This window comes from Lynx rufus, unplaced genomic scaffold (genome assembly GCF_022079265.1).
Source record: "Lynx rufus isolate CCGP_SWC_20201006 ecotype Redwood Valley unplaced genomic scaffold, mLynRuf1.p SCAF_7, whole genome shotgun sequence".
Taxonomy (NCBI): Eukaryota; Metazoa; Chordata; class Mammalia; order Carnivora; family Felidae; genus Lynx; species Lynx rufus.
Window position 1 is genome coordinate 107,710,393 of NW_025814889.1, and position 26,506 is coordinate 107,736,898.

A 26,506-nucleotide genomic window follows, 5' to 3' on the forward strand; every position below is an offset into this window, starting at 1 on the left:
TTGATTTTTGTGCATGGTATAAGACTGTGGCATGCTTCATTTTTTGCACATGGCTGTCTAGATTTCCCAAAACTATTCATTGAAGAGACTGCCCTTACCTTGTTGTATAATCTTGGCTCCTTTGTCATTAACTAATTGGCATATGTGTGTGGGTTTATTTCTGGGGTCTCTGTTCTGTTCCCCTGATCTATGTGTCTGTTTTTATGCCAGTACCATCATGTTTTGATTACTATTGCTTTGATATATAGTTTGAAGTCAAGGAGTGTGATATCTCCAATTTTGTTTTTTTCTCAAAAGTGCTTTGGCTATTCAAGGTCTTTTGTGGTTCCATACAAATTTCAGAATTATTTGTCCTATTTCTGTGAAAAATGTCATTGGGATTTTGATAGGAATTGCATTGGCTGTGTGGATTGCTTTGGATATTGTTATATTTTAACAATATACATTTTTTTCAATCCATGAGCTCAGAATGTCTTTTCATTTATTTGTGACTTCCTCACTTCCTTTTATTAGTGTCTTATAGTTTCCAATATACAGGTCTTTCACCTTCTTGGTTAAATTTATTCTTAGGTATTTTATTTTATTTTTGGTGCAATTATAAATGGGATAATTTTCATATATGCATTATTAGTATATAGAAATGCCACAGATTTCTATACATTGATTTTGTATCTTACTACTTTACTCATTATTCATTTATGCTAGCAGTTTGGTGGATGGAGTCTTTAGGGTCCTCTATATATATTGTGCCATGTCTTCTGCATATAGTGATAGTGTTGCTTCCTTTCCAATTTGGATGCCATTTATTTATTTTCTTGCCGAATTGTTCTGTCTTTCCATATTGTTTTCTGCCTTTAAAAAAATCACTACTGTAATATTGTTTTGTAATTTACTCTATTCGCTTCACAATAAAGTGTTAACGTTTTTACATGCTATAATTTTTTAAAAAATGTGGTTGAAGGGATCCAGTAAGATATTTTAGCAGAGATTCTGTCTTTATTATTTTTCTATTTCTGTGTGGACACAGCACAGGGCTGATACTAGTAAAACAAGTCTCTGATGAATTTTATATTACAAGTAAAGCCATTTTTGAAAAAGTAGGTTTTGATATTTGTAGTAGAAATATGGGGAAAATAAATGATTTATATATATGTGTTAATATATGATACTCTATGCTTATTTCAAAAAATTAGAAAAAATTACCATATACTACTTATTAAGAAAATAAAACTGTGATAAGCATAGCTGACACCTAAATAGAAATCACAAACTCTTTGAGGAATAACAAATACAAAATGGTAAACAGAATGTCCTTCTATATATAGGAGGCATTTATATGAAAGAAAAAAGTAATTGAAATAAGAAATCACTTGAAATGAATATGGTAACTCTTCAGCCAATCATGCTTAATTTTTCTATATGAATAAGTATACTTAGGGTAAAGTTTAATTTAAAAAAGTTTAGGTAGTTAATTAAGTAAAGTTTAATTAAATGGTAGAAAAAGTTTAATATCTGTGATTATTATACTATACTTAAAGAGATGAGCTCTAGGCATATATTTTATATTAATATTAAAGAAAGTCAACATTTTAGTGCTGCTTTTGAGATAATGCAGACATAACTTTAACCACTACTGAGTTGAATACCAATATGAGTTTTTAAAAAGTACCATGATTGTAAAGTAAAGCAATCATTAAAATATATTAATGTATACAAAATAATTTTATGATGAACAACAACAAAAAAGTCATCCCTATATGAATTACTGGTTGGGAACATTCTCTTTTAGTCAATTTTTCTACAGTTTCCTAAGATAGGACATATTTAAAAACTCGCAAAAGCATTATTAAACAACAGAGCAGGAAAATATATGAAAATGTTTTGTCTTCGAAATTTTAGAGTGGCTTTCTCATGCTAAAGATGATAAAATTATTGGGGCACCTGAGTACCTCAGTCAGTTAAGCGTCTGACTTCGGCTCAGGTCATGATCTCATAGTTCATGAGTTCGAGCCCCACGTCGGGCTCTGTGCTGACAGCTCAGCACCTGGAGCCTGCTTCAGATTCTGTGTCTCCCTCTCTCTCTGCCCTTCCCCTCTTTACACTCTGTATCTCCCTCTCAAAAATAAATTAACATTAAAAATAAATAAATAAAACCTTTAAAAAAAAGATGATAAAATTATCTCATTCATACCTCCATCTCCCCCTTCCAGTTTTGTCAGTTATAATACCTTTTTTGTTGTTCAGTAAATTATGAAAACATGTGCTTTTAATTCATCTAGTTTAGGCAATATTAACTCTTTAAGAAAACGAAATAAATTAGAATATTTATTCTTTTCACCTCACAATTTTTATTACTCACATCAGGAGTTATGATTCTACATATATATCCGTTAGCAACATTAGATCTGTATGACAGTTGGTCAATACCAGTTCTTTTGACAACTACTCCTTTCATCCTCTGCTTGTCTGGATTATCCAGTTCATTAGCTCTTTTTAAATCTTATTTTTCAAAGAAAGATGTGTCCTATAATTCCCGAATTCTTTCACATTTGAGACTGTCAATTGCCTTCATTCTTGAATGAGAATAAAGCTGTGCTTTAAACTCATATTTTAGGGGTGCCTGAGTAGTTTAGTTGGTTAACCGTCAAACTTCAGCTTAGGTCATGATTTCAAGTTTTGTGAGTTTGAGCCCCGAGTCGGGCTCTGTGCTGACAGCTCAGAGCCTGGAGCCTGCTTCGGATTCTGGGTCTCCCTCTCTCTCATTCCTTCCTCTGCTCATGCTGTTTCTCTCTCACAATAAATAAATAAACATTAAAGAAAAATAAACTCATACTTTATTATGAAAGTAACACTTTCACTTGGTGCTGTGTGACAGTACATGATATTGTGTGTTGCTATTGCAAGTGAGAGGCCAACTTGATTTTCAACCCTCATAACTGATTTTTGTGTAGATACCTGAATAACATTTCCTTGTCCTTGATTCATAACTGAACCAAGAAACATAGTCAAGAAATCCACATAAATTTGTTTGGAACGCAATGTCCCTTTCAAACTACAGACTAAGTTATTATATTGTTTTTGGAAAATTTTGGTTTTTATATATTTGAAAACTTTTTGTCTTGGTTCTATTTTTCAATCATAGATGATTCATATGTTGGTTGAGTTTATCTGTCTTTCATGTCTATTATTATTTAATCTAATCTATGTCTTTATTTTCAGCTTCTTCATATTTTATTCTTCATGTGATGATCTCTTTTTTTTTTTTTTTTTTGGTGGGCAATTCAAGCTTTAGTTCTCTGTTCTGTAGAATGTTGTTCCTAAAGTATTTACTAGTTCTGTCATGGTGTTATTTTGGTCCACTTGTGTACCCATCTGTTATTTTAATATCTTTGAATTCTTGTTACATTAAGTTTCTTTAACTGTCCTTCTACTGCCCCGAGGATTTTCAACATATTTTCTTCTTTCTCATATTTTCTTCAGAATGTATTCCTTACTGTATTAGTTGTATGTTGTTGTGAAGTACCCTAAAAGAGCAATATAAAACCACAAACACTTATTACTTCATATTTTCTGTGGATCAAGAATCTGGGAGTGGCTTAACTGGGTAGTTCTGTCTCAGGATCTCTCAAGAGGTTGCTGTCAAGTTGCCAACCAGGACTGCTGTCATCTCAAGGCTCAATGAGGCTGAAAGATCTTCCGAGTTCATGCACTTGTTTGTTGGCATGCCTCAGTTCCACATATTTCACATATTTTTTTAAAATGATTTCCTTTTTTTTTTGTCATTAAACTAAGTTTTAGGCTATATATACACATATATATATACATATATATATATATATATACATGTATATACACATGTATATAACACACATATATACATATATATATATACGTATATATACACATATGTGTATATATATTCAAATACGCATCCTCCCTCACAGTTATATTTAGGCCAGTGCTGTAGAGATCTTACCCAGTCTCTGTCTACTGTTTCATTGCATTTCCTTTAAAACTTTTATCTTAAAGTCGAAGAGGTATGTCCTCTTATCTATGTACAGAGTTCCCCTATTTGGCTATATAGCAAGCCCTTTTAATGAATAGCAGATCAGGTTTTCCAAGGTTTTCTTCAGTTAAACAATCATTGTTGGTAGTGGTGGTAGTCAGGATTAAATACAAAGTAACACTTCTATTCAATACTTGCTCTGAGTTTTTTCCCCCAATATGATTGTTTTTAAATCTGTTATGCAAGAAGTGCATTCTCATTTAAGCATTTTTTAAAAATAGAGAATTATATAATGTAAGCAATAAAACATTCTCTGTTTAAGCCTTCTTTTTTTTTATTTTGTAAGAGTAACCATGGCTCATAATTGTTTATGAATCAATTAAGATATTTTTGCAATACCAATATAGATGTATAGATTTAAATTCCAATATACTCACTCAAATAGCTAAAAGCCTATGTATACAAATTAGGTTTTACATATAGTAATAGATCATGGACATCCTTCTATGTCAGACTACTTCATATTGAAGATTAGGTGTATTCATTTTTAGATACTCCATAATTTATTTAACTATTCCCTTGCTGATAGACATTTAACTTATCTCCATTTCTTTGTTTTAAATAATATGGAAAGGAGTTTCTCTACATTTTACTTTGTAGTTGTGTGTGTATTACTATGTAATGGATTCATAGAAGTACAAATGCTCTGTCAAATATTCCTCGGTATCGGAGGCTTGAAATCATGGTAATTCCACTAGATTGGAATCTCAAACAGATTATTGAATGGACTCATTATACCTTCTCTGTGTACTGGCTGAAAATCATGGTGTCTTAATGTTTGAAATTAGTTGGTGGGCATTACTTAATTCTTCCTAGCCTAACATGTTCACACTCTCATATTGCTTTTTACATATACAGACAGCCCTAAGGTGGAAGTGTGTGTGGCATGTTTGAGGAACAGCAATGAGGTTAACATGGTAGAATGAACCAAGATAATGGGATAGTAGTAGAGGATGAGTTCAAATATAGGGTTTTGTGGGCCATTTTGAGCACTTTAGATGACCTTCTCTCCATAATCAAGTATCAAAAAAACGGTCTATACTCCTTGCCCCCACTTCTACTGCACTGTGACTTCCATCTTGATTATGTTATTGTTGCCTCTAACAAAAGTCTTTAGCTACTTCATGACTGCCAAGACAGTGGCCTCTCCATACTCCTTTTCACACTATTGGCCATATAATTTACTGTGAATAAAAATGCCTTTCATAATTGTAAAATGTATATTATTTTATTTTTTATTTCTAGTAACCACTGTCATCATCACAGAATTCCGTTTGCTTTTTCCTCTTGTTCTTTCCCAATTATTCTGCTGCTTTGTCTGCTATTTCCTATTTCTTTTAGGCTGCTTCTGCCAAATCCTTTAGCTTTACTCAGTGTATGACTAATGTTTCATTCTTGGTTCTCTTCTTGTGTGACCTTTGAAAAGTTTTACAAATGCATTCCCAACTCTAAATGATTTAATGGAAGATTCTATTTCTGAATAGCTCTGAAAAGCTTAAGAGCAATGTGCATGGCTTTTAAAAATATTAAGCTTATGGAAGTAGATTGCTTAACATGTGTAAATGTTTGATAAAGGAAATTTTATTTTACACAATTACAAATTTTTATTAGCATTTCCTTCTGCCTTGAATACCTTTAAACTACTTCAGTGGGTTTACTAATATTCTTTAGAAGTGATCATAAGACATACTAAATTCCAAAGTATTTTCTATTTCAGCAAACTTTAAATTACATTTTAACGAATATATAATTATTAGAATATGTAATATGCTATTTCTAATACCTTAGAATTAATAATATATAATTGGTCTGTTATTTAAATGGTTAGTCATTTCTTATAGGGCAGAACAATTCACTCCTTGAACAACAACAGATGACAATTTTTCTAAGTTATGCTTGCTATTTTACATTACAAGAAAATACCAGTACATATAATCCTAGATAAGCAGTTAAAAATGCAAGATTACTGCCTACATTTAAATTTCACTCTCTCTCTTCTATAGGTCTTCTATGCATTTTCCTGCTTTTCTTAGATATTATAAAATTTATTTATCATTATAAGAAAATTTACTCTTTAGCATAAAAATATATTCCTTTTCATAAGAAATAATCATGCATAATATCAAATTATTTTGACTCAAACTATTAGAAATACTGAAATTTTGATATATAGTTTTTCTTAAAATATATCTCTGTGAAATATTTGTACAATATTTATCATAATTCTGAATTTTATATATTACATATTGATATTAGATATATTTTTAAAATATGATGCAGACTAAGCTTTCTTGTGAAATCTTGGTAGTGTTACTTGATTTTTCCTTTTATTTCTCCATTTTGATATAAGCAGTCTTTCTGCCCTTTCTTTCTGTAAATTACAAGGTATAATCAGAAGAACAAACCTTGAGTTAATGCTTTAAATGTCTCTAGGATAAATTTATTACATAAATTCCAGATATTATTTTTATACATAATGATGTTTCTTTCAAGATTACCTTTCAGTTTATTATCAAATAAATTTTTTTTGGTTGAAAACTCATGCCTAATCCAACATTTAATTAAAAAAAATATTTTGGGGTTTGACAAGAAAATCACAATGAAGCTTGATTCTCCAAAGTTTAGCCTCAATGACTCCCATATGTGTAATACTCACTGAAGACATTCTGCTTAACTGTACTTACTTTAGACCATAAGCCATACTTCCAGTTTTTAAAACTGCCTATTTCATATAATAGTGTGATGCATAGAGAGATCATATATAGTTCAATATTCAATATAAATAACATTTTCTAGATTTTTAATATCTTCCATGAAACTTTTACAGACTTCCTCAGTGTTTCTTTCCAATCCTAATTCCTGATGACTTACTTGAACAACGTTCTCAGTTTTTTCCTTAGGAGCACTGAGCTGTAGTCTAAGGCTCCTTTGGTATTTTTCATATAGTATCGTATTAGTTTGAGCTCTATCTGGGTTAAAAGTGGACCACTTGTGACAATGTTGAAATACCTGAAGAATATGTTAATATTTCATTGTTGTTAATATGGTTGCACCTACATCATTTGGGAATCTAATATAGATATGTCAATGGTAGGAAAATGGCATTCCAATGTTATATATTCAGACTTAAGTAAGGATTCAAACTTTAAAGACCCTGAAATTGAGTTAAAAACTATTTAAAAAAAAAAACAAGTCCTTTTATCTCTCCCTTGTTCAATTGTCATTTGAAAATAAAATTTTCAGTGTTAATGTATACTTTTAGTATTTTGCTCAATTTTAAATTGGCACACAACTATGTCATTCAAAAATATCTCTCCTGGGTACAAGTTTAAAAAATAATACATTTTACACTTACACACATTTCATAGGAATATGGACTAAGTCTTCACTTGTAACTAGAAATATTGGGAAATATAAAGATGCAATTATTTAGAAAAATATGGAAGCTCTTCTTTCAATTCTGGAAGAATGTACAATGCAAGTGATCTTGGAAAATTTTTCTTTCAGGTGGTTTAGAATCTTTGAAAAATCTTCAGCAACTAATTGTGGACCACAATCAGTTAATTAGCACAAAAGGCCTTTGTGATACTCCTACCATTATATACCTGGATTGCTCACATAATCATCTTACTAAAGTTGAAGGTATTGAAAAGTGTGGATTACTCCAAATACTGAAGTTACAGGGAAATTATCTAAGTGAGGTAATTGCTTTGAATTATTGGTTTCTGTGATTAATGCAACATTTTCCTTTTAATAGAAATATCAACTGTACATTTAAAAGCAAGTTTGATTAATTTTTCTTTTTTTTTTTGCCTATTATTGATATGTGATTTCCAGTTTACTTAAAACTGTTACATACTTCTCTCTATTTAAAAAAAAATGTTCAACATAGAATATTTTATAAAGAAATCTAATTTAACATAAGTTTTTCAGAACACTAAAATAAATAGTAACTACTCAGTTAAAATATAACAGTATATAAATGGGGCCAATTTATCAAGAAATTCTAATTAAAATTTATGATTTTGTGTAAAAAATCAAATTCTAATTATGAAGTTAATTCTTATAAATTTAATTCATCCTAAAATTCTTATAACATTATACTCTGAATTTAACAGAATATGTCTGTTGTTAGTTTTAGTAGGTTTTATGTTTTTAAATTTTGTTGAATGACAAAATATTTTGCTTAATATTAGCTAATGACCCAAATTTAAATATAGCTTCCATCCTTGGAGAATCATGTTCTACTAAGAGAATTGCACTTGGATGATAATAGCATTTCAACTGTGGGAGCACTTTCTTCATATTGGTTGCCTTTACTACAAAACCTGACTATCTCTCAAAACAGGTAAAAACAAACTGCTTAAGCACTAAATGCATTGAATGATTAAAGTAAATGCTTGATCTTCATAACAAGTAGAAAAGTTGTTAGTTTTTCCCAGCAATTTAGTGAAAGTGCATCACAATAAATTAATATATATGTTAGAAATATAACCTTAATGGATTTGAAAAAGTAGTGTATTGACATACCCTTGAATTTTAATAGAATTTTAATTGCCACTTATCCTATTCATTTTATTTCTTCTGAAAGACCTACTTGTAGAAATCTCCCAGAGCAGGTTTGTTTATATTTGTAAAGAATATAGTCCTTGGAAAATGCAGGAGGTAGTTAATTTAATTCAGAAGGATGTCTCATTCTCTCAAGTGGTACTTATTAAGTCCTGGAAGAATGATTTTTAATCTGCTCTCAACTTGCATGTCTTTTTGTAACTGTTAAGATTGATTTAAATTCGATTTCCCTAAGGATATAAAGTAACACTTAAAAAAATACCTTAACATTAAATCGAGATGGGTACCTGACACAGAAGATCCATTTGAAACCACCAAACATCTGGATCTTTGCAGGGAAAAACTGTCTAAAACCAAAACAGGAGTACAATATGCGTATGTCTCCTTCTGCTTAATATTTCATTGAGACCTATTCACTCTAATATGATTAATTTGTTCATCAAAGTCACATGGAGTAGGGGATAGAAACCACCTTTAACAAGAAATTGCTTTTTTGAGGTATACAATTCTTGAGGAACAAGTGAACAAGTACAGCCTGATTTTAATACATATATATTTTTCTCCTAAAAGAATCATCAAATATTCTTACATTCTCTGCCACAGAAGTGCTCATCCTTTGAGCATGTATGTCCCAAATGATTTAACATATACCTATTAAACTGTTCCACTGTTTGGTAAAGCAAAAACTGAATCTGTATTCAAAAATTCCCTCAAATTATTTTAATCAGCTCTATTATATGAAAGTTGACTTGGTTTTAAAAGGACATTTATGGTAGAGCCAGCTCTATTAGACAACATTGTTTAAGTAATGTGGGCCATCCACAAACTCACTGGATCTCTTCACAATATTTTCCAGGTAAGAAACACAATTTCAATGGAAATGCTCAGCTGTGCTTTGGACATATGCAATAAATCACTCAGTAATTGACATACCTCACACATCTTATAGAAGTGGATCTTAAACCACATCAATGAGCAAAATAATATTTAATGAGTTTAAAAAATATTCGAGTCAATAACATTTTTTGAGAAATAATGCCTTTAATTTTTTTGGACAATTTAGATTATCAAAGAAATCTTTCTGATAGACTTTTGACCTATCAATCTGCTATTACTAGGAATTATATAAACTTGATCACTAGATGTTTTTTAGAATTGATAATAATAATTGGGATACTTAATCCAAATAATCCTTATTTATAAATTTATTTGCTTAACCTTATAACATTTGGTGGTGGTGTTTGCTATTCTGGGGGACACAGAACTGAGTAATATATGTTCTTAGCATCAAAAAACTCTTAACAATAAAAGAACTTAATCTTTTGAACTTAACTATATAAAAATAAGTAAATTTATTATATAAATATGTTCTTTTGAATTTTTTAATACTGTCACATATTTGAATATATTCTTTATGACTCTCTCAAAGTTCTTTGCACATTTAATCTACCATTTCTGAAAGGACAAAGGGAAAAGGCCTAAAGACATCAGGGATGTGACTGATAGAAATGGACTCAAGGGCAGCCGATCTGAGTTTGAATTCTGAACCTACAACTTACCTGTCAGTTGACCTTGAGCAATTCTCTTCTTACTGCCTGAGCCTGAGTTTTTTTTACATATAAAAGAGGTAGAAATACCTACCTTACCTATTTCATGGGATTCTAATGATGATCTAAAAGGAAAATGTATGTCAATATATTTTGCAAATCTGAGAAGAGTTTTATAAATGTGATATTTGGATTTGTGATTGGTGTGTCTTTTAAATTGTATATATTTTTCTCTTAATTTTTGATATTTTCACCACAAGGAAGAAATTATGTGTCCATATGCTTTTCCCCCCCAACAAATGAAATACAATAAGGAATGATACTTAGTACATATTGTTTGAAATACATGTTTCATCTTGACTTCTGTTTTAAATTTTCATTAGAACATATGACTGTTTTAAGTTTGACTCAGCGGAGTCCTAACTGGAAGACTCCCGGCTTCATAAGTCTTTCTACTTCCAGTGAGACTCTAAGTAGGAGCAGAAAGTGGAAACTATTACCCATTGGCTGCTCATTGTACAAATCTTTTGCTTTTTGTCGTCTTTGAAATTTATATCTTTTTTATGCCCAGGGCTAATGTGACAAGGTCAAATGGTATTAGGTTTTCACTAATGTCCTTTGTCTTTCTGGTTTGAATTTTCTTGGAAAAAATATACACAGAATGTCAGTAAAAGGAAAAGTTCTAGAAGTTTGAAAAAAGAATTCCACTATTAGGTTTCTACCATCCTAATGAATAGTCATAAAGGTGAATGAATAATCAGTTTTCTTGATTAAAACTTTTAAAAAAGAAAAAGAACAGAATTCTAAAAGCATGGTTATCTGAAAAGATAAAGTTTTAATATTATAAAAATATTCAGTCAAGCCAAATATTTCTTTACTTGCGTTGATTTTTGAAAAGAGAATTTTATTTTTAATTCTAAGACTTTATTGGTTATTTTACTGGAAGTCTTCATATAACCTATATGTTACCTACACTTTACCATATAACTTACTGGTTGAAAACATGAAATAGTCTGAAAAAAAGAAGAAAACTCATTATCTGTTAATCTTTCAAAACCCTTTTAGTAGAAGAACAAAGATTTAGTATTAGAAATTTATTAAAGGTACAAAACAAGTAAGAATTTTCTTGTTGATAAATACATTCATTAGAATTATATTGAGGAACTTAAACTTCCTGCTTGTAATGATAATGATCCAAAACATGCTGAGTAGGAAAATCATAAAACTAGGACTTAAATCCACTAATTATGTAGCAACAAAGTTTTAGGTTGTTTTCCCTCCCTCCCTTCCTCCCTTCCTTCTTTCCTTCCTTCCTCCCTCCCTTCTTTCCTTCCTTCCTTCCTTCCTTCCTTCCTTCCTTCCTTCCTTCCTTCCTTCCTTCCTTCCTTTTCATTGTACATGTGACATTTCATAAATTTGACTATTTAGGAATATATGTACAAATAATGAAGTGTATATATAAATGTAATGGCCAACATTTTATCACTCTTTCTTTTATTATCTTGGATTTTCTTTCCTCCTGGAAATTGTATGTAAGAAGTGGTGTTGTATAGGCTTAACATAAATAGTAATATTGTATTTAGGTTTAGCTACAGTCAGAGAGAACTTTTTCCAATCTCATTATTTAGTCTGTTTTTTCATCGGTAGTATCTTCTGTCTCTCTGCTAATGCAGAACAGGATAGTACAAGAAAGGAGTCAAGGTCAGTACAAGGGTTAGTTTTGTGCCAGACCCCATGAGGCTTCTAGTCACAGTATTATTCTATAAGATTCTGACCTTAGAATAATAGATTTTTTTTTCATGACAAGGAGATAGTAGAAATAAAGATGTAAAAATGTCTGCCAGGACAACTGGAAGGACAGTATAAAAAACAAGAAAAGAAAAGAAGTGGAAATTAATACATACTTTTTTTTCTTTTGTATCAGAAATATTCTGTTAGTTGAGGCATATTTTGAACTGTTATGGAGTTCTGACATTTATACGGAAGATTAGTTCAGGAGACTTGTGTTTGTAATGAGAATATATTTCAAGCAAAGGAATTTTTCTGTTGTTTAAAGATTTAGAAAAGCTGGCTTAATTTTTATTTCTAAATAGCTATGGTAATGTGGTTTTGTGTTACAGACTAAACTGTAGACTTGTCTTAGTTGGAAATGCAAATCAAACTAAATTAATTTTCTCTTCATGGCTTTTGTTTCCAGTGATGTGAATATTTTGAATATCACTTATGTTCCTGGCTTGAATTTGGGTTCTTACTGACAACTATATCTTAGAAAATGATAGAAACTTTTAGATGTAGGAGGAAAATTCATTATTGCTAGAATTTGAATATGCATGCCTTAATAATGATTATTAATTTAAATGTTTGCATATTTCTGCCAAATTTAAGTTCATTCTATCTGTATAAAACATTTTCTATTATAATGTTGCTTAGATGCATATTTCTAGTTTAGAAATAACCTTAGTGTAACTTTGGATAATTGCAATACTTGTAATACTTTTGATCTGGAAAACAAGCAAACAAAATTAATTAAAAACAAAACTAGTAATTCTAATCTGTTATGCTGTTGAAAAGTGAAAACAAATATTTTTTATATTTTTAACCTCTTCATGGTTTAAGTTATGTGTTTGAGCCAGGACAAAATATATCTGTAATATAAGTTCTCTGTAAATTTGGCTTTATACAAAAACCAAACAAAAACAATAATAAAAAAGTTCACTTATTTTTATTTAAATAACATGTACACATTAAAATCCATGATATTTGTCATCGAACTTGATAATACATGGTGTTTTCTCTTAAAAATGAATACAAATGTTCTATTATAGAATAAATACCTAGAATTTTATGATTACTACATTTTTAATTAGCACTCTTAATGTTATTATAATTGTATTTTATTATACAAATATATAATGACATATGTATATATAATCATATACAATTGCATATTATCACATAATTGTGTTATATTAATACGTTATTATGTGGTTATGTCATAATAAGGACATTCCAATTTAAAATTTTTATGAATTCTATTTCTTTGTTTTCAGCTTGACAAAAATCATACCGCTTTTTCATTTTGTTTCTTTGGAAAAACTAGATGTCAGCAACAATTGTCTTTCTGGTAAGTTTAGAATAATATATAATTTCTAAAAAGTACATAATAAGCTTTTGAGTTTCTTTTCTAAATGTGGTAAGGAATGGTTTTGGATAGATGTGTTAATGGTATTTACAAATAACATATCTATACAATAAGGCGTAGAGGAGGAAAAATTTCTCCTGTATCCTCTTATGATTTTAGGGTACGCCTAAGAATTAAACTGACGCAAGACAGATTTAGAAGCAAAGGATACAACTTGTAATGTTTGTTGTTGTTGTTGTTGTTGTTGTTGTTGCTGTTTTTTAAAGGTTTGGTTGTAGGCATTTCTCTTGGCTTCTCCCTCCTATCCTCTTGATAAGAATGTCTCTTTTAGGAGCACCTGGGTGGCTCGTTTGGTTAAGTGTCTGACTTCAGCTTAGCTCATGATCTCACAGTTTCATGAGTTTGAGCTCACATTGGGCTCTGTGCTGACTGTGTGGAGGCTGTTTGGGATTCTCTCTCTCTCTCTCTCTCTCTCTCTCTCTCTCTCTCTCTCTCTCTTTCTCTCTCTCTCTTTCTCTCTCTCCCTCCCTCTCGTTCTGCCCCTCCCTGACTTGTGCTTTGTCTGTCTCTCAAAATAAATAAAATAAAAAAAAAAAGTGTTTCTTTTAGTATAGGGAGGATATCTTTAATTTAGGAATTTCATCTCTTCTAAGGAAACGAAGGAAGGTCACAGTATACTTGCATCTGATGTGTTTTAAATGCCTTTAACTCAAAATAGTCAATATGCTAGAGTGGTATATTTGTGTGGAAATTTCTGAATTCCTTCAAAGGCATGGTGAAATCATTCAATTAAATTTCCTTCCACTTTTAAAATCATAATTCCTGTATCTTTCTGATAGACCTGGTAAATATCACAATTGTATTTTTATTTGAAATTCATATATCTTTTACCTATGAAAAATATAACCTAATGAAGATAAGTAAACAAATTTGTCTAATTTGTTGGCTCCTAACATTTATAAAGCAAACACCAATTAAAAATTCATTAAAGAATGATCAACTGATTTAGTTGATTAATACCTCCCCAAATTTCCCCATCCCATTCCCCTCACGGAGACAACAATATTTCTAAATTTGACACCATAGGTTAACTTGACTATCCTATATATTAATGTCCTCAGACAGTATGTTCTCTTTTGCCTCCAGCTTTCTTAACATTCATGTGACATTCCACCATATCCGTGGTCTGTTCTTTCTTTCTTTCTTTTTTTTTCCTTTGGCTGAAGTGTAGGCTATTGTATGAATGTATCATACTTTGTCCATTTTCCTGTTGATTGATATTTTAATAATTTGTGGTTTGGGGCTACCATGATTATTATAGAATTTCCTGGGGAAATTCTTATATAAATCTTTCTGTAGACATATGTTTTCATTTCTGTGGGATAAGTATATCAGAGTGTAATTGCTAGATAATATAGTATGTGTATGTTTCTCTTTAGAAGAAACTGAAAAAACTGTTTGCCAAAGTAGTTGTAACATTTTACACCAGTAATATACTGGATTTTCAACTGCATCATTCTGGAGAATCTTTAATATTTCATTGTGTTATCTCATTATGGTTTTAGTTTACATTTCCATGATGAATAATGATATTAAGGCTTTTTTCATTCATTTATTGATTGATTATTTTTGTATATTCTTTTGTGTCCATTCAAATGTCTTAGCGTTTTTAAAATTTGGTTATTTGCCTTTTTCTTATGTATAAGCTTTTTATATATTCTGGTTATAATTCTTTGTCAGATATATATTTTGTAATGTTTTCTCCTGGTCTTTTAACTATGAATTTTTATTAATGATATTTTCAGGTGAGGAGAAGTTTTAAATTTTGATGAAATTTAATTTATTATTTTTAATAGTTATTGTTTTCTATGTCCGTGTAATATTTTTCTGCCTCCAGTTTGAGAAGATGATTTTATATACTTTCTTGCTTTCTTATAGAAATTTTGTACTCTCAGTTTTTACCTTTTGGTCTATGATCCATATCAAATTATTTTTTATGAATGGTACAAAGTAGAAGATGAATTTAATTTTTAATATGGATATCCAGTTGTTCCATCAACGTTTTTTAATCAACCTTTTTTCATCATTGAATTACTTTGGTGTCTGTCAAAAGTTTTGATTTACCTTTGACTTTGGGATGAGTTTCTATTAACTGCTTTATTTTCTTTATTAACTGATCTAATGATAAATAATATTTCCTATTTCCTTATGTATTTAGTAATTTTTTATGAGGTGTTTTATTTAATTAAAAATTTGAGAAAAGCAACATATGGATCAAGATGCTAAAAAAAGGAATTGAAGAAAAGTCTCTTTAGCCTTGCTTCCCCAGCAGCAACCAAAGTTACTAGCTGTTCAGTGTACAATAAAGGTATTCTGTGCATATACAAGCAGATGAAGAGTGGAGTTGTCTCTGACCTTGGCTTGAACTACGCCCCCATCTCCTTCCTATCATGGTAGTGCAGCCTTGGCCCCCAGATGTTCTTCACAGATCAGGCTTCTGGGTCCCAAAGGCTTCTTTTCTCAAGGCCTTTCCTTTTCTCTCTGGACAAAATTAGCTTCCACAGAGCAACAGTCCACTCAGGTGATGGAGGTGGTAGTTTTGAAAATGAGAAACTTAATATATTAGAGAACAAAAACAGCCATATTACCAAGGGCAACTTCAGCTCTGTTAGCCGATCACTGGGAAAACTTTGAAATGACTAAAACAATAAATCGTTCAAACAGATCTGTACAGTTATGTACATAGAACAGTTCCAGAGAGTATGGATAGATATGTCGAGTATCATGGCAAAGGCTATATGGTTGCAAGAATATGTGGTAATTCCTATATAACTGGGACATACAGTGTGAACTAGAACTAGAACTTTTCTTCCAAATTCTGATCCTACAGACTCATCTTTCTCTAAACAGTTCTTTTTGGTGCTAAAATGTTATCCTTTGATTTTGGAGGTGACAGGAATTTACATGATAAACATATATCTTTCAAAGGATTTTTTTTTCAATTTATTTAAACAAACAAAAACAGAATTCATCCCTTTCTTCCACCCCCACCCCGGGTCTGAGCCTTTTTTGTTTGTTTGTTTTGTGTTTTTGTTTTTGTTTTAGATTCCACATATGAGAGAGATCATATGTCATTTGTCTTTTTCTGACTTATTCCACTTAGCTTAATGCCCTTGAGATCCATTCATGTTGTCACAAAGGAGAAGATTCCTTTTTTATGGCTGTATAATAGTCCGTTGTAGATCTATATACCACAATTATTTTATCCATTCATGCATCATTGGACGCTTAGGATGGGTACATACCTTCACTATTGCAAATAATGTTGTAATGAACATAGGGATGCATAGGGTGCATGTATCTTTTCAAGTTAGTGGGTTATTTTTTAAAAAATAAAATATCCTGAAGTAGAATTGCTGTATCATAACATAGCTCTTTTTTTACTTTTTTTGAGGAACTCTATACTGTTTTTTATAGCAGTTGCACCATTTACATTCACACATTTACAGTGTGAGAGGGTTCCCTTCTCTCCACATCCTTGCAACACTGGTTATTTCTTATATTTTTGGTAATAGCTGTTTTAACAGATGTGAGGTGAGATCCCATTGTGATTGGGATTTGTATTTCGCTTATAATTAATGATGTTGAGCATCTTTTCATATGCCTGTTGGCTATCATTTTGCCATCTTTGAAAAAATGTCTATTCAGATCATCTGCCCATTTTTTAATCAGATTAGGTTTTTTTGCCATTGAGTTGTATGAGTTCTGTATTAATTTTGGATATTAGATAATTATCAGACATGTAATTTGCAAGTATTTTATCCCATTCAATAGGTTGCCTTTTCATTTCGGCTAGGTTTCCTTTGCTGTTCAGAAGCTTTTAATTTGATATGGTTCCACTTGTTTATTTTGCTTTAATTGCATTTTGTTTTGGTGTTAGATTAAAAACATCATCACCAAGACCCATGTCAAGGAGTTTACCACCTATGTTTTCTTCTAGGAGATTTATGGTTTCAGGTCTTATGTTTAAGTCTTCAATCCATTTTGAGATAATTTTTGTGTATGGTGTAAGACAATAATCAATTCATTCTTTGAATATGACTGTTCAGTTTTCCCAACATCACTTATTGAAGAGACTGTCCTTTCCCCAATGTATATTCTTGGCTCCTTTGTCATAAGTTAATTAAACATATATGGGTAGGGTTATTTCTGGAGTCTGTCTTCTGTTGATCTGTATGTCTGTTTTTATTCCAATACTATACTAAATTTTAGTTGCTGTAGGTTTGTAATATAGTTTGAAATAAAGGAACATGATGCCTCCAACTTCATTCTTTCTCAAGATTGCTTTGGGTGGTTGGGGGGAATCATGGCTCAGGTCATGAACTCAAAGTCGTGGGATCGAGCCTTGTGTTGGGCTCCATGCTCAACGTGGAGCCTACTTGGTTTTCTCTCTCTCCTTCTCTTTCTACCCTCCTCCACTTACTTGTACTCTCTCTCTCTCTCTCTCTTTCTCTCTCTCTCTATTTCAAAATAAATAAATAAACTTAAAAAGAAAAAGATTGTTGGGGCACCTGAATGGCTCAGTCAGTTATGTGTTTGACTCTTGATCTTGGCTCAGGTCATGATGATCTCATAGCTCGTGACATTGAGCTAGCCCCTGCATTGGGCTCTGTACTGACAGCACAGAGCCTGCTTGGGATTCTCTCTTTCCCTCTTTCTGCCCACCCCCTTCTCTCTCTCTCTCAAAATAACTAAATAATCTTAAAAAAATTACTTTGGGTATTCAGGGTCTTTTGTGGTTCAATATAAATTTTAGGATTGTTTGTTTTATGTCTGTGAAAAATGCCAGTGGGATTTTGATAGGGATTGCATTGAACCTGTGTATTGCTTTGGGTGTTATGGACATTTTAACAGTATTCCTTCTTCTGGCCTATTGCGTGGCATGTCTTTCTATTTATTTGTTCTTCCTTGATTCCTTCATTAGTGTCTTACAGTTTTAAATATATAGATCTTTCACCACTTTGGTTAAGTTTATTTCTAGGTATTTTATTCTTTTTTGGAATTATAAATGGATTGTGTTCTTAATTTCTTTTTCTGATGCCCTATTACTACTGTAAAGAAGCCCAACAGGTCTTTGTGTATTGATTGTGCATCCTGCAACATTAGTGAATTTGTTTATTAGATCTAACAGTTTTTTGATCAAGTCTTAAGGGTTTTCTATATATATATATATCATGTCATCATGTCATGTCATCATGTCATCAAATAGCTTCAGTTTTACTCCTTCCTTTCCAATTTGGATGCCTTTTATTTTATTTTCCTGAATAGTTGCTCTAGCTAGGACTTCCAAAACTATGTAGAATAAAGTTGTGAGAGTGAGCATCTGTGTCTGATTCCTGATCTTAGAGGAAAAGCTTCATCTTTTCACCATTAAGAATGATGTTAGCTGTGGGGTTATTCTATATGGTCTTTATTATGTTCGGGTACATTCCTTCTATACCCACTTTTTGAGCATTTGTATTATAAGTGGATATTGAATTTTGTCAAGTGCTTTTTCTGCATCCTTTGAGATGATCATATGATTTTATCCTTCATTTTGTTGATGTGGTATGTTATATTGACTGGTGATTGTTGATAAATCCCACCTGATCATGATGTATTAGTTTTTAATATATTATTGATAATTTAGTTTGATATTATGAGTTTGATAATATTTTGCTGAGAATTTTTCATATCTATGTTTATCAGGAATATTGGCTTATGATTTTCCTGTGGTGCTCTTGTCTAATTTTGGTATCAGGGTAATGCTAGCTTCATAAAATGAGTTTGGAAGAATTCCCTGCTCTTCTAGTCTTTGTAAGAGATTAAGAAGGATTAGTATGTATTCTTTTGTGAATGTTTTATAGAATTCACCAGTGAAGCTGTTGGATCTTGGACTTTTGTTCATTGGGAGGTTTTTGATTACTGATTCAGTCATCTTACTAGGAATTGATCTGTTCAGATTTTCTAATTCATGATGATTCAGTCTTGGTGGGTTGTATGTTTTTAGGAATGTATCCATTTCTTTTAGATTGTCCCAGTTTGTTGGCATATAATTGTTCCTAGTAGTCTGTTATGATCCTTTGTATTTCTGTGGTATCAGTTGTAACATTTCTTTGATTTTTGATTCTATTTATTTGAGTCCTCCTCCTTCTAGTGAGTCCAGCTAAAGGTTTGCCAATTTTGTTTATCTTTTCAAAGAATCAGCTCTTAGTTGTATTGATCTTTTCTATTGTCTGTTTTTTATTTCATTTATTTTTGCTCCAATCTTTGTTATTTTCTTCCTTCTAATAACCTTGACCTTCCTTCTTTTTCTGGTGCCTTGGGGTGTAAAGTTATGTTGTTTATTTGAGACTTTTCTTATTTTTTGCGGTAGCATTTATCCATTTTATCTTCCCTCTTCAAACTACTTTTGCTGTATCCTATCCCATAAATTTTAGTATGTTACATTTCCATTTTCATTTGTCTCAAGGTATTTTTTAAATTTCTCTTGATTTCCTCTTTGAAACATTGGTTTCAGGATGTTTATTTATTTTTTTCAATTTTTTAATGTTTATTTATTTTTGAGAGAGAGAAAGAGACCGAACACAAGCAAGGGAAGGGCAGAGGGTGAGGGAGACACAGAATTGGAAGCAGGCTCCAGGTCCTGAGGTGTCAGCACAGAGCCTGATGTGGGGCTCCAACCCATGAGCCTTTGAGCCGTGAGATCATGACCTGAGCCAAAGTCAGCTACTCAACCAACTGAGCTACCCAAGTGCCCTGGTAGCATGATGTTTAATCTCCACATATTTGTGAATTTCATTTTATTCTTGTGATAGATTTCTAGTTCCATATCATCGTGTCAGAAAAGGTGCTTGATATGGTTTCAGTCCTCTTAAATTTATTAAGACTTGTTTCATTGCCTAACATATAATCTATGTTGGAAAGTGTTTCATGTGCACTTGAGAAGAATGTGTATTCTGTTGCTTTTGAGTGGAATGTTCTATAAACATTTGTTAAGTCCATCTGGTCTAACATGTTGTTTAAGCCTGATGTTTCCTTTTTGATTTTCTATCTGGATAATCGATTCTTTGATGTAAGTGGAATATTAAAGTCCTCTATGATTATTGTGTTGCTGTCTATTTCTCTCTTTAAGGCTGTCAATATTTGCTTTAAGTATGTAGGTGTTTTTGTGTTGGCCACATAAATATTTACAATGTTGCATCCTCATGTTGGATTGACCCTTTTTATCATTATGTAACACTCTTCTTTGTCTCTCATTACATTCTCTGTTTTAAAGTGTGTTTTATCTAGGCGTGCCTGGGTGGCTTAGTCAGTTAAGCATCCAACTTCAGCTCAAGTCATGATCTCACAGTTTGTGAGTTCTAGCCCCTCATCGGGCTCTGTGCTGACAGCTCGGAGCCTGGAGCTGCTTCAGATTCTATGTCTCCCTCTCTGTCTGGCCCTTCCCCTCGAGCTCTGTCTCTCTGTCTCTCTCAAAAATAAATAAACATTAAAAAAAATTGTAAAAAAAGTGTGTTTTATCTGAAGTAAAGTCTGTTTTGTCTGATATGTCTAGTAATTTTTAACTGTATGTTGGACATTTGACATAATCCAGTTTAGTGAGTCTGCATAATGTTGCCTTCCTTTTAAAGGGAGTTCAGTTGCGGTAGGTGGTTAAAGCATTTATGGATATATTTTTTTTTTTCTGCTTTAATTTCATTCTCTTTTAGGACAAGCCATTTTAGTTTTCAACTCTTAGTGCATACCCCTACCCCAAGGCATTGTGTTCACTCCTAGTGCACACTCTCTGAGATACTCAGTTAGGTCTCGTTTTGGCTGGGCTGAGACTCCAGTGTCTTTCACTGATGCATGCACTTAGTGTCATCATGCAGCTCTTAGCCTTACAGCTGGTGATCTCTGCTAGGTTTTTCAGTCTTTCCCTGTGTGTGTGACACCGTGTACTTGCCCACAGACCTGTGGTGAATTCTCACATAGACTTCTTTCCCTAGTTTCCTCCCTATAACATGTATACATACATAGCTTCTTCTCAGTACTTTTCATCATAAATTCCAACTTCAGTTCTAATATTTGCCTCCTCACTCAGCAAAAGAGTTTCTTCATTTGGTCTCTACTATTCTGAAGTGGTAAGCTGCTTTCAGATGGGAAACCACTGTGAGTGTAGATGCACCATATATGTTTCCCATCTCTGAGAGGCAGGCTTAAAAACAGGTACTTCATATGTATTGTCCAGTTTTCTGATTATCTGTGGGAGAGCAATTTTATATAAATTCTTCTGTAATATACACTGGATTGACTTACTCTTCTTACTTTTGAAAGTAAAAAAAGTTCACGTAATTCTCTTTAGGTATGTGTTCAATTTTACCACTTATTACTTTAGATTTAACTTCTTTAGATTTTTGTGATAACAATCTGGCACAAACTGTTCTAAATTCTTTATACACATGATCTCATTTGACCTTCACCCAGTAAGAGGTATGAGCCTGAATCACAAAGCAATTGTGGGAAAAATATATATTCTAATAGTGGAGTCTGTATTCTTAATACAGCCTCTTTTTAAAAGCACACTGTATTCTGCAGAATAAATATTTTTGTTGCTTTCCTTTATTACCTAATCAATAAATAAATGGTCATTTATAAATGATTATTGTTCTTTCTCTCTATTACCTTTCATAATCGTTTTTATTTTTTATTTTCTGTAGATCTTACAAGTGCCATTGAGTGGTTTAATGCATGTTATTCTCTCCACGAATTGTCTCTCACTGGAAACCCACTTCTTCAAGAAGTAAACTGGAGGTAAGAAACATTGTTGCACCCTATTATGTACTTTATTATAGTTACAGAAAACACAGTTTGATGAAAATTTCTCTGTGCCTATTAATTTCTTGGATAAAGTTAATAAAAATAATTTAAAAGTTATTCAAAACAAGACATTTTTTTGTAAAATTAGTTTTAAAAATATCTTCAACTTACAATAATTTTTTTGCACATGTGTGAAATAATGCAAATTTAAAATGATTATTTTGATCCATACCATTAATTATGTGACAATTTTAGTATGATGTTCACTTGGGTCTTGTCTTTATAGAAAACACATTTTTATTGGGAATGACTTTTTATAAGTTATCTAAATCACATAACTTGCTAATTAAAATTATTTTTTTCTCCCAGTAATTTGATTTTATTTTCTTAAAAGAGAAATTTGGTGTCTGTTAAAGTACAGATTATAAGATATGTGAATTCATACCTCTCTTTAAAATATTGTAGTACCTAGATCTAATAGAAGAAAAATATTTTATAATTTTTTAGAATGGATTTTTTTTATAAAAAAAGTTTCTCTAATTTGAAACTCTCATATTATGCTAATACCATTACCCTCAAAACTGACCAACATCTTTTTTCATGATGAGCTTTTTTGAGATAATTTTCATATGACAAACTTCATCAGTTTTATTTAGAAGTATGAGTATGGTGTACAAACCACCACAATCAAGACATTAAACATTTTTATCACCTTAAAAAATTGCCTAGTGCCCCTTTGGAGTCAGTCACCTCCTCCAGTTCTTTAAAAAAGTCTCTCCACTCTTATGGCTTTCATTTTTTTCTGATGAGAAGTCTGCCAACATTCTCTCTGGAGATTTCTAAGATTTTTCTATCATGGTTTTCAGCAATTTGATTATAATGTATTTTGCTGTGGTTTTATGTAGATTATTTTTCTTAAGAGCTATTGAATCAGGGCCTCTGGGTGGCTCAGTCAGTTAAGAGTTTGACTCTTAATTTTGGCTCAGGTCATGATCTCAGGGTTGTAAGATCAAGCCCTGTGTCGGGCTCCATCCTCAGTGTGGAGCGTGCTTAAGATTCTCTCTCTCTGCCCCTCCCCTGCTTGTGTGCATGTGCATGAGATCTGTTGAACCTCTTGAATCTGATGAATTTGTAGTTCTCATAAAATTTAGAATTTTTTTGGCCATTATTTTTTCAAATATTTTTTCTGCCTCCCCCCATCTTGTCCTGCTAGGACTCCAATTTTACCAATATTTGGCCACTTGATATATTCTAGAAGTTGCTATTGCTCTGTTCATGATGCACGGTGTCTGTGTATATATACATACATATATATATATTACACTTTTTTCTGTTTGTACTTCACTCTTAACAGTTATTGCTATATCTTCAAGTTCTCTGATATTTTCTTCTTATATATCTATTTTGATATTAAAGTCCAGAATTAATCAGTTCAGAGTTCAGATACTGTGGTTTTCATCCTAGAAGTTTCATTTATTTTTTTAACATTTGCAGTTTCTCTCCTAATCATACTCATGATGTTTTCCTGAATCATCTTGAACATATGGAGAATATTTATAATAGCTGTTTTAAAATCCTTATCTGCTAGTTTCATCATCCATGTCATTTTTGGGCCTATTTTTATTGACTTTCACCCCAATTTCGGGTCGTATTTCCCTGCTTCTTGCATGCTTCATCATTTTGGTGGTATTCTGGACATCTTAAATTTTATACTGTTGATTTCTTAATTTTGTTCGTTTTTTTTTAGATAACATCTATTTTGTTTCTGACATGTAACAGCTATGTTAAATTAGGGAGATGCTTTTAAAGCTTGCTTTTAGTATCTGTTAGGGAAGTCTCAAAGAAATCTTTTGACTGGTGCCAATTTAGCTCTACTGCTATGGCACTGACTTCCTGAGTATTTTCCCTACTGCTTCTTATATACATCTTTTCAATTTTTGCTGATAGGAATTACTCCCAGCCTTATATATATTCTTGTAATTTTTCTACTTTTTCTTTCCCACTGATTCCTGCCCTTGGCTTACATGGTTTTTTTCTCATACACCCTCAGATCATTTTTCATTTACCCAGATCCAATTGAATTAAATCCCAGAATTCTGAAAAGCTTTGAAAATGCTCACTTTTCTAGTACTGGTGATGATTCTGATCTAAATTCTTGTCTTTTGTATGTCTAGCAGTGTGTATTTGTAAGATGGTTTAACATGGTTTATTGTACATTTGACATTTGTATCATATCAAGTCATGGGTACATCAAAACAGAACAAGGTAAGAATAGACAAGGCTTGTAGCCTAATTTAGCAAGATAAGTTTGACAACACACTAAGTATAGAGAAAGGCAAATATTTACTGAAATTTTGGTAGAAAACCCATTTCAGGATACTCAGAGTTTAGATCAAATATGTAAATCTTATCAGTTTGATCAGGTAGTGAAAATACAGCATTTATGAATAAAATATAGACAAAAAGGAGTGAATAATCGAAAAAAAAAGGTTGTGACATCCAATCCTAGGGCATAAGCAGTTGACTGTTCTGATTCGATTTTCCTGTGATGTGTGGCCATAGCCTGGAAGATCCTCGTTCTGATGACTTCCAATGGAGTATACCTTACAGGAAAACCAATGATCTGGTCGTGCTTAAAATTCCTATATCTGACTTAATCCACTTGTAGAACAGGTTAAGAAAGTCTAGGAAGTAATCTCTTTCCCTCCCTTGTCTGAGGCCACTGCACACCTCTGACACCCTCTTTCACATGTATTGATTCTGTGAATTTGTTAATTTGTCTTTGGTTAAGAAAATAGCATTTTTATATCAAGTCAAACACCTGTGTAATTTGCTACTTGTTGATAGTTCATTTATTACAGAAGAGTTGTCTTTGCAGTAAATCTGTTTTTCTATATTCTTTAAAGCTCTGCTTCCACATTAATTTCTAATGCTATACCATTTTTTAGGGAAACCTGGTATGTTTTACATGTTTTAGAACAGAACTTGCCAACTTCTACTTTAGAAATATCTTTTTCCAAGTGCAATTTAAGCTGTGTACTATAGAGGAGAGAGGACAACCGATTGAAGTGGTTTTTGAAGATACATCCCTAGATGAGAAACTTCATCATCACTTGGAAACTTTTAGAAATGAAAAATCTTGGACACTGTCCAGACCCACTTAATCAGAAGGACCTAGGGGATGATGTTTATTAATGTGTGCTTCAACAAGCCCTTTGGATGATTTGATGCACGCTAAACTTTGGAATCACTGTATTTTTAAACAAGGACATCCTGTTCTTGCCTCATACCATGTGGTCCTGGACAAGTAACAACTTTCCTATGTCTCCAAATCCTCACTGGTAAAATAAGGATAATAATAGTACCTATCTTATGGGGTAGTTATGGTAATTGAATGGAACAATACACATATTTTGTTGAGAGTAATTTCTAGAACATGGTAAGCATACAGAAGTCTACTATTTTCCATGTCTAGGCTAACCACACTATGGTGTCTCATTAAGTCACCAAATATTTAGTGTATGCCTACTATATACAACCAATGTTCTAACATTTTGGACTCTCTAAAGGAAATTCTATATAGTCCATGATTTCAAACCATGTTTATAATCTTTATAGGGATATAAAATATATGCAAAAAATGATAGCCATGAAAACTAATAATGATAACAAACACTGTTATAGCATTTACTTTGTGCCCATTTAATACAATGTATAATAAAATAGCTACCTAGTGTCCCCATTTTACAGGTAGGGAAACAGAATCACAAAAGTGCTAAATAACTTGCCCAAGTTTACACAGCTAGCCACTGGAAGAGCCAGGATTCAAACAACCTGACTTCAGTTGTGCTTTTTAACACTTAGATTTCAGTACCTGATACATATGTCAGATGATTGTTGTAGGCAACAGATATGCTTTAGAAATCCCACCCTAATTTAGAGTGACCAGGAAAACTACTTTTGCTGAAGAGGCAGACTTTGGATTAAACCTCAGAATTTTAGTAATATTTAAATTCAAGTTAAAAGAAAAAAAAGCACTTCCGATGGAGGAAATATCCAAGAAAATGAGGGAATATGAAAGGCGAGGTTAGGCTCTGGTCTGTTCAGGTGTAACATAGATATAGTGGAAAATACTTTTGGAAGTAAATAAGAAATCAAGTATATACATTTACAATGGGTCAGGGAATGGGCTAAATACCTACACATATTACTTCACAGCAACTCAGCTGAGTTCTGTAATTATCATTCTGATTTTATGGGGGTATTTACTGAAGATAGATGCCTTGTGATTTGTTCAGTTCTGTAAATGTCAGAGAAGGGTTTTGAGTTCTAAGGCCTGGA

General features: G+C 32.0%; 1 protein-coding gene across 1 annotated transcript in view; it reads left to right on the forward strand.

Annotated features, from left to right (window-relative positions):
* LRRIQ1 (leucine rich repeats and IQ motif containing 1) overlaps positions 1 to 26,506 on the forward strand; it is a 202,522-nt gene that overhangs the window by 39,015 nt on the left and 137,001 nt on the right. The window contains exons 10-13 of the mRNA XM_047065006.1: positions 7,574 to 7,767; positions 8,287 to 8,414; positions 13,233 to 13,306; positions 22,066 to 22,159. Coding sequence (XP_046920962.1) covers positions 7,574 to 7,767; positions 8,287 to 8,414; positions 13,233 to 13,306; positions 22,066 to 22,159 — 490 coding nt within the window. The remainder of the gene's footprint in view (positions 1 to 7,573; positions 7,768 to 8,286; positions 8,415 to 13,232; positions 13,307 to 22,065; positions 22,160 to 26,506) is intronic.